Source organism: Engraulis encrasicolus, chromosome 13, assembly GCF_034702125.1.
Source record: "Engraulis encrasicolus isolate BLACKSEA-1 chromosome 13, IST_EnEncr_1.0, whole genome shotgun sequence".
In the NCBI taxonomy this organism is placed as follows: Eukaryota; Metazoa; Chordata; class Actinopteri; order Clupeiformes; family Engraulidae; genus Engraulis; species Engraulis encrasicolus.
In genome coordinates, this window is record NC_085869.1 from 25,607,275 (window position 1) to 25,617,076 (window position 9,802).

A 9,802-nucleotide genomic window follows, 5' to 3' on the forward strand; every position below is an offset into this window, starting at 1 on the left:
GTGGCGTGAGGCCTGAGTGAGCATGAGCAAGAGGTGAGTGCGTAACACTTCCGAACAGTAGCAGGGGAGGAGGAGAGGAGAGGAGAGGAGAGGAGAGGACAGGAGAGGAGAGGAGAAGAGAGGAGAGGACAGGAGATGAGGAGAGGAGATGAGGAGAGGAGAGAAGCGGAGAGGAGAGGAGAAGAGAGGAGAGGAGAGGAGAGGAGAGGAGAGGAGAGGAGGGGAGAGGAGAGGACAGGAGAGGAGGAGAGGAGAGGAGAGGAGGAGATGAGAGGAGAGGAGAGAAGAGGACAGGAGAGGAGAGGAGAGGAGAGGAGAGGAGAGGAGAGGACAGGACAGGAGTGGGGAGAGGATAGGAAGGGAGTGATGAGAGGAGAGGAGAGGAGAGGAGAGGAGAAGAGAGGAGAGGAGGAGAGGAGAGGAGAGGAGAGGAGAGGAGAAGAGGAGAGGAGAGAGGAGAAGAGAGAGGAGAGGAGAGGAGAGAAGAGAACAGAGGAGAGGAGAGGAGAGGAGAGGAGAGGGGAGGAGAGGAGAGGAGAGGAGAGGAGAAGAGAGGAGAAGAGAGGAGAAGAGAGGAGAGGAGAGGAGAGGAGAGGAGAAAAGAGGAGAGCAGAAGAGAGGGGAGGAGGAGAGGTGGACAGAGGAGAAGAGAGAAGCAGAGAGGAGAGGAGAGGAGAGGAGAGGAGAGGAGAGGAGAGGAGAGGAGAGGAGAGGAGAGCAGAAGAGAGGGGATATTTGGGCTCAAGGCTCCATGTACAGTACCTTGGCGGATATTCGGAATTCCTCGTACTCCTTGAGCAGTTCTTGATTCCTCTGCGGCGTGTCAGCAGGGGTATTGTGGGTAGTCAGGAAGTACTCTCCGCTCTCCTGGATCCAGTCAAGCGCCTGGAGGAGATTGAGAGACACATGCATATTTTCAAGATTTTCACATCTCACTTTAAGGCTAATACTATCTGTATTGTCGGTCATAGACAGGAGATTTCAGTCCCATTTGCACCAATTATTACAGTCATCTGACCGACCATGGGTGTAAAAGTATCAGCATTTACAATTAAAAATGAGCCAAGTCCTGTTTCAAAAAATGAATGGGGCATAATTATTTTAATTTGAATTCCGTCTGTCTGTTGGTGTCCCTTTGACAATAACCCCAAAGATATGTAACATTGTCCACTTTGTAATTATTTAATATTTGGGTAAAGGGTTCTTCAAATCAACAGACAAAAGATGAAGAAAAGAGTGGGCTGGCGGAAATTCTTAGCGGTCAAATGTTATGGTGAGTGATACTCGTAGTATAAGCCAGTGTTTCTAAACAGGGGTGCCGGGGCACCCTGGGGTGCCGGGGAAACGTGGCTGATAAATAAATTATGTAAAATACATATTTGTCTAAATTGATGAGTTAATGTCAGTGGAATCTTTCATATGCTATTTACACACAATAAAGTAAATATAGGTCGCCCCAGTCAGCTGCAACTTCGAACGAAGGTCGTGTGACGTCTCCAAATGTGTTACTTTTCTAAGCTTGTGTGGTATCCGATGAGATGCCATGTTACGGCTTGTTGGATTAGGGTGCCTTGTCATTTTTCATGAATTGAAAGGGTGCCTCGCCTAAAAAATGTTGAGAAGCACTGGTATAAGCGGTCCATCTGGGTCCCACTCACCAGGACCGTATTAAACCAATGTGGTGCCCCTGGGCACTGTGCCTCACTGGGGCCCCCTTTACAAACAATGTTTGTTGAGTTTGTGTCTTTGTGGTGCCCCCATACTAGTCAAAAATGGTTGGTGCCCCTGGGCACTGTGCCGCAGGCCCTTATGGACAATCCGGCCCTGCCACTCACCTGTTTGGTGCTGCGCTCAAACACCACGTACTGCTGACACTGGTCCAGGCGCCTCTTCTTCAGCGTCCAGAAGTGTAACACGCGGTTCTCCCTCTGAAGCAGCTCGTTCAGGATGGCTGCAGAGCAGAGCCGTAACCAGACGTTTTCAAATACCGAGGTCAAATACCGCATATTATACATTTAGAATGCTCCAAACACAAACTGTTAAGTTTGTTTTCATTAATCACTTGAGGATAAATATACAGACCGGAGTATACAGACCGAATTTATCATTGTTGATCATATATAAATTTTCATCATAGATACATTTTATATTACTGAAAAAAAAAATACAGAGGACATGACCTCTGTGTCCTCAATGGTAGTTACGGCCATGCTGCAGAGGCCATCACAACAACACACAGGCGGCAAATGACCATCACAGGCAACAAGAGAATTCAAGGCGAACGAGTTCAAAGTAAAATAACAGTGTTAGGTGCTGTTTCCACGTAGCCTGCTATTTTTAAATATGGATATTTTTTCTCCTGTTTAGGTGGAAATGCAACATGAGGATAAAAATAAAAACTCCATTGTAACAAGTGCGTTTTAGCCCCCTAAATGGGATATTTTTAAAGACGGATTTTTGATTTGCGGATTTGAAAACTCTGGCTACGTTGAGACGGAAGGCCAAAATCAATGCATTTTCAAAAATAGTAGGCTACGTGGAAGCAGCTTCTTAGATGCAATGCATGACATAACAGAAACAGAAAGGGAAAAGGCAAGAGAGGGCAATAAACAGGGAACAGATGCCACCGTTTCTTGTACATGTAAACACAGCAGAAAAAAACCCAAACAGCTCCAAGAAAATAAACAAGAAATAGAGTAAACAACAACAAAGGCAACATCCCTAGAGGTCCCACACATAAACTGAGAGAGAGTTGACCTCTCGCGACCTCCCATTGCTTTTTTCACTAACCTTTGACCTGTTGCTCCGGTGCTCGGGCGTGACTGGTAGGCCCCGGCATGCTCACGTTGTTCCTGTGGATGTACTTGAGGAAGACCTCTGCGTTCCGGCGGGCCAAGGTGCAGGCCTGGTGTACATGCAACAAAGAATAACACATCCTGTTTAGCCATCTCTCCATCTGTATCTCTTTTTGCACTGATGACTTACCTAAATCTATTGCACTGGGTGGGACTTCATTTAAGTATTTGTTTTTGCAATGGCATAATTGGTGTGGGGGCCTAAAACGGCAAAGGAACCATACTGTTACACCGGAGACCCAGATTCGATTCCATCCCAAGGTCGTTTGCAGATCCTCCCCTATCTTTCTCCCCCACTACTTTCCTGTCCTGTCCAATCTCAAATTGAGGCATAAAAAGCCCAAAGAACAAAGGAAACAAGTGGTGAGTGAGCACTTCTTGACAGCCTGGTGCTTGAGGGGCCACGGCTATGGGCAGCGCATCAGACATACAGTACGTAAGGGCCCATATGTTCCCTAAATCAAGCCTAGCATGAAAGACAGACTCTGTAACCGTGCAGGATGCGGCCTTGAGCCATCCTCGTAAAGAATAACTGATGAAGAGATCAGCTTAGGCCGGCAATAGACCATAAAAACACAGAATTATGGCATCACGTATATTATAAACGCTTAAATAATCTCATTTGTCAAATGATTTCAATTGTGAGTTTGCTACTGTACTCACACATTGCTAAAGTCCCCCAAAGTAAGTCATTTGTCATCGTTAATCAACATCTTTGTGCGCATCATGAGCATTGAATTCCACTTATCCCCAGTAGCTGTGCCTCAGTATTGGCTCCGTGGTTCAGCCAGCGAGACGGTGACTTCATGTAGGAGTTTGGCACACTGAGAACTTTTCCTCCATCCTTGATTTTACAAGCCCAGACAGTAGACCACCTCTTCAACGAAGGATGCTTTATTACTGACCTCCACTTCAACCCTGTCTGTGCTAAGCTCTCTATGTCACAGAGACAAAAGACAGAGTGGGGGACGGAGGGATAGATAGATAGATACAGTAGATAGATAGATAGATAGATAGATAGATAGATAGATAGATAGATAGATAGATAGATAGATAGATAGATAGATAGATAGATAGATAGATAGATAGATAGATAGATAGATAGATAGATAGATAGATAAAGAGGGGTGGAGCAGGGGTGTGTGTGTGTGTGTGTGTGTGTGTGGGGGGGGGGGTAGCTGGTGACAGGGCTGGAGACAGACAGACAGACAGACAGCCAGAGACCAACAGCGACAATAGTGTCTGCATCTTACTATCTATCCTCAGTTGCTTCCTTTGTCCTCTAGCCTCATGCCTTGATGCTCAATGTCCTTGTGGATATTTCCGTAAACAAAAAGGTGAGGGAATGACTATGGAAGTGGTTCCCAACCTATGGGCCGGGGCCCACTGGTGGGCCCTGAAGGTATTCCAAGTGGGCCTTGAAATAATTTTCCAAAAATAATAATCATAGTTTGGTGTGTGTTGCTGTTGATTTATTTGAGCTTTATTCTCTATTGGGTCAGAGGTGGGCCCCGAACATTTTTGACAATTTCGAGTGGGCCCCAAGTTGAAAAAGGTTGGGAACCCCTGGACTATGGAGTAGGAGGCAAGAAGCCATCGGAGCAGGCCTGCACTTGATGCTTGATTCCACAGTTTCTTCTTTGTTCCTTCCATCGGAGGAGGGGCAACAGTGTCGCAGGAGACATCACCAGAAACAGAGGAGCAGAGGTAAGGTGGCTCACCTTGAGGAAGGCCTCCTTCTGCTCCAGGTGTTTGCTGATGAGGGGTACGACGTGGTCGGACTCGGCCTGTGGGCCCAGCTTGTCGTGGCCGCCGCACCAGTCCTCATCACGCCGATACTCCTGCTCCAGGCTCTCCAGCACGCTGCACACCTGAGGGAACACACATGGCATATGGGCACAGTTTATTTATCTAACTACAATGCACTCAGAGAGTGGTTTGATAGAACATTTGATTACATCCTATTTTTTTTCCCAAGTCTTTCTGCCTTGTTTTTTTTGGAATGTCAAAATTTGCCCTATCCCGCAGTGCTGAAAAATCTTTTAAAAATCCGTGGATAATCCAGATTGCCACCAAAATGTAATCACTTGTTCCTTTTGTCATGTCCCACAACTCCACAAAGTTTCATCAAAATCCGTTCAGAACTTTTTGAGTTATCTTGCTGACAAACAGACAAACTAACCAACGCAACCGAAAGCATAACCTCCTTGGTGGAGGTAGTAATTATTCACTCATGGGGAATGCCTCTTGATATGTGGCCTGTTTTTTCTAACAGAGCCCCCTTTAAATCTGGACCGTACAGACAATACAAGACAATACGTTATATCACACAACACATTCACACGCTCACATTCAATACACAGCTTCTTCGTCCCCCCCACCTCAGCAACGTGTTTTGGTGTTACTTTTTATTTGGTACTTTTTTCTTTTTTGTCACATGGGGGGGGGGGGGGGGCATCAGGATGATACCAAAACAGCTGCTGAGAGGCTTGTCTGTCTGTTTGTCCATCTGTACCAGGTGTTCATCTGTCAGTCTGTCTGTCTGGCGGTCTGTTTATCCCATCTGTCTGTCTGTCTGGCTGTATGATTCTGTCTGTCTGTCTATCTGTTGGACTGTCTATCCCATCCGTCTGTCTATCTGACTATGTGATTCTGTCTGTGTCTGTCTGTCTGTCTGTCTATCTGTCTGCAGTATGTCTGTCTGCATGCCTGGGTCTTGTCAGGCTGTCTGGATGTGTGATTCTGTCTGTCTGTCTGTCTACAGTATCTGTCTGTCTGTATGCCTGGCTCTCGTCATGCTGTCTGGATGTGTGAGTCTGTCTTTCTGTCTGTCCGTCCGTCCGTCTGTCTGTCTGTCTGTCTGTCTGTCTGTCTGTCTGTCTGTCTACAGTATCTGTCTGTCTGTATGCCTGGCTCTTGTTTGGCTGTCTGGCTGAAGGCAAAAGTATGTCATCTGGACTGTACATTGTATGGCTACTGGGATTAGGAGACGTTTGAAGACTTGACATTTAGCATTCCAGGTCCAGATTCAACTGGCCCAGAGAGAACAGCATGTCTTTTACACTCAAAATACATATGATATGGTATATACGTAGAGTAAATGTACAATGCAGTTTCACCAACCAAACTTGCAGTATTAGCAACCTATATAAAGCAGCAGGCAGCTACATAAATGTACTTCTTGTGTTGTGCTGTCACTGCCATTTTTTATTCAAGCCTGACATGAATTTCACAACTGTGTGAAGAACTTGCATGTGTGCATTTTTATGCATCTCAAGGGCAAGACTATTGACCGAAGGGATGGTTGTACACATTACAAAAATAGCTTTCTGTAGTGTATTATTACCAACTAATATTTCACTGATCTGAAATAATGTGAAAAAACTTTAAACCTGTGGGCCACTAGGGGGCATATGATGTGTGCGTGTCACTTTCTCAGAGGTCTTATAAAGGGTTTAAGTCAAAACTCTCTCTCTCTCTCTCTCTCTCTCTCTCTCTCTCTCTCTCTCTCTCTCTCTCTCTCTCTCTCTCTCTCTCTCTCTCTCTCTCTCTCTCTCTCTTTCTCTCTCTCTCTCTCTCACAGACACACGGCCCACCCTTACATGTCACACACCTGCTCGAGGGTCTTGTACTTGTAGAAAGCCACAAACACACACACACACACACACACACACACACACACACACACACACACACACACACACACACACACACACACACACACACACGCGCACACGCGCACACTTTTATCACACCACCAGTCTCTCTTGTCTCACCTGTTCGGAGGTCTTGTAGAAGGCCACGGAGGCGTTGACGAGCTTGAGGCGGTCCTCCATCTTGAGCATGAGCTGCTGCCAGTGCACGGCCACCTTCTCGGCACAGCCGCGGATGGCATCGGGGTCGTAGTGGCCCGCCTGCATCATCAGCTCCGCTTTCTGCTGCACCTGCAGCGCGCTCTGGTGCGTCTTCTGCAGCGAGTTGGCGTGGAACAGCGACTAATGAGGGAGGGGAATAGAGGGATTAGGTATATGCAGTATAACGTTCATTATGTCTAACTGTTTAAAGGGGTATGCCACTATTTGGGGGCTTAATACAGTTAAAATCGTTGGCTGCGGTTTATAAAGGTGGTAAAGTGTCTTATTTCTCATGTTAAGCATTGTCTTGCTTTAAGACAAGTTAAAAGAGGGAGTATGTAGCTAAGCTAGTGAAAGTCAATGGATCTGTGTAGCGCATGCTACACGGATCCATTGACTTTCACTAGCTTAGTGACATGCTCCCTCTTTTAACTTGTCTTAAAGCAAGACAACGGCTTACATGAAAAATAAGACACTTTAGCACCTTTATAAACCCTCGCCAGCAATTTTAACTGTATTAAGCCCCAAAATAGTGGCATACCCCTTTAAATCAACACTTGAGATTTTCTTCTGCCATCAACATCCCACTGACCCTCTGATGAAGATGGAAGAAATACCGTCGAAACATGTCGAACAAAGATAAAACTTTTACATGTCTTAAGTGAAAGAAAATTCCAAGTGAGGGATTACATGACAGTCATGAGATTCTCTAAAACGTAGTAAAAAAAAAAAGTCAGTCATAGTTCATCAGTCATAGTTCTAGACAATTTGGAAAGAGGAAGAAAGAAGTAGATAAGCACTGGGATATAAGTAAAATTCAGTAGGTAAAAATGAAAGAAGGAAGTAGTTGCTTAGTTGCGTAGTAAGTTTTCCCTGCAACTGAACTCTTTGACGTTTATAATCCAGACATGTCAGCTAAAATCCAGACAGTTTTTTTTGGTTCTGGCTTTTTGTCAGGGAATACACACACTCTTTGCAGGCTTGTGTGAAGTACATATCAAGATGTAGCCTACCGTGATAAAGTCTGATAATAATGAGTGAATCCATTGACACAATCTGTATTTGTGTGACTTTTCAATCACATAGTCTTTTTCCATCGCATACTGTACAGTACGTTGCACTGTTTTACTGTGCGTTTTAAAGCAAATTACAAATTGTGAAAGTATCTGACACAGTGTCACAGTAGAGACACTGACGAAGGCAACAGCCGAAACGTTTGTCTACACATCTGCTGCTATGTAAATAATAAAAAAATTAAAAGAAGAACCCGAGTGCGATCCACTTTTTCACCTTGAAAGTATCTGACAACCTAATTGTCTTGTACAAGCATCACTGTCTTCCTCCATTCTACTCTCGGCGAGAAGACGTCCGTCCTGACGGATCGGCGGAGCAGAAGAGGGATGTGGGGACTCGCTGACATTTCATTAGAAAACACGGGCCTGCCAAGCTCCTGATAATGTCAACAAGCTGAATAAACGCCTCCGCATTTGCATTCTCGTCTGCATATCGAAGCCATCCATATCTGTCACCTTGTCAAGATCAGTCTGTCTCTCTGTCTCTATCTATCTCTGTCTGTCTGTCTACCCCCCCATATCTCTCTCTCTCTCTCTCTCTCTCTCTCTCTCTCTCTCTCTCTCTCTCTCTCTCTCTCTCTCTCTCTCTCTCTCTCTCTCTGTCACTCCCCATTAACTAATACCCCATCTCTTTCACTCAATCAGTTAGTCTGTCTGTCTCTACCCCCAATCTTTCTCTCTTTCTCTCTCTCTCTCTCTCTCTCTCTCTCTCTCTCTCTCTTTCTCCCGAGTGACTGATTTAGGTGTTCAGAGGTCAAATGGCTGCTCGCCTACTCTTTCTGTTGGCTCTCCTCTCCACTCACTTCCTCTTTGTGCGCCGTGAGATGCCGTACGCACGAGAGGGGGAGGAAAATAAATCAGCCTTTAATGGCCGCTGGATGCATGTTTACAAGCGGATTTCAAACTCCCAGAATTCAGTGCAGACAGGGGTAAAGTACTTCGCCCGGTGCTTCCACTTGCCAAACCCCGTCGAGGATTTACAGCGTCGGGTCGTAGCCGCACGCGGGCCCCACCAGAGGATGTCCAAGGAGGCCAAAAACAGTCGCCGCAAGTCTGAGTAGTCGACTACCAAGTTATTTCCACACTAAAACGGATGAAGATGGCTTCCAGAAGAGCCAGGATGACGAAGATGCTGTTGAGCGACCGTAAGCGGACACAGACACGTAAACACGTGTTTACTGCCTGTTTTCGACCTCATATTCTACAAAAACAATCCTGTTTTTCTGCTGGACGACCGGATTCGCTTCTGGGACCAATTCAGCATCCTTTGTGTAATGCCTGTCAGTAAACTCAACCGCAAACCTGGTTGAGGGTACCTCAAGCAAGACGGTACCTGGAAACAGCAGGAGTGCTAACCAGCTTTGACTGGACACAGGTGGTTCTTCTTCTGTCCGAACCGGTCCAGTCCTGAGGCACAAGTCCTCTGACGGAATTGTCTCCCTAACTGCATCCTATTACGACGCCACAATTAGCACTTGCCATAATATCCCCTTAAAGTTCCATCTGCGTTATCGGTGCCCTACTGGTCCTTACTTTGGGGAGTTGGTAAATTGAGAGATAGGACAGACAGATAGGAAGACAGACAGACAGAGAAAGAGTGATGTGAGGCATTATTGGGCAATGGCACGAGGAGAGAGTGGAGACAGAGACAGAGCGAAAAAAGGTGGTTTAGGCCGATTCGAGCACTCGAAGGGGTTTGGCTGGGTTAAAAAACACACATATCTGGGGGCTCCCAGCGGGAGGAAACAGCGGTGATTGCATTACGAGGTCTCTGACTACATCCTGCACACTGATTTAATAAAAGTTTGCTAATAGCCCCTTTAAGGAAGGGGGCTTATTTCCACTGCAGTCAAATGGGATCCAGAGCTGGGGGCCCCAGCCAGCCGAGCAGAGCCCCATGCGGTAAAGACAGAACTGGGGGTACAGGACCATGGGGGGAGAGGCGGGGAAGGTGCGGGGTAGAATGGGGTTACAGTGGGGGGAGGGGGGATTTGGTTGGTGGAGGAGTGGTAACGGGGTG

General features: G+C 46.3%; 1 protein-coding gene across 1 annotated transcript in view; it reads right to left on the bottom strand.

Moving 5' to 3' along the window:
• The window catches only part of kalrna (kalirin RhoGEF kinase a), a 329,205-nt gene that overhangs the window by 70,549 nt on the left and 248,854 nt on the right, over positions 1 to 9,802 (bottom strand). Inside the window, exons 19-23 of the mRNA XM_063213586.1 lie at positions 6,632 to 6,850; positions 4,577 to 4,726; positions 2,791 to 2,905; positions 1,836 to 1,951; positions 763 to 885 (exon numbers count right to left, since the gene is read on the bottom strand). Coding sequence (XP_063069656.1) covers positions 763 to 885; positions 1,836 to 1,951; positions 2,791 to 2,905; positions 4,577 to 4,726; positions 6,632 to 6,850 — 723 coding nt within the window. The remainder of the gene's footprint in view (positions 1 to 762; positions 886 to 1,835; positions 1,952 to 2,790; positions 2,906 to 4,576; positions 4,727 to 6,631; positions 6,851 to 9,802) is intronic.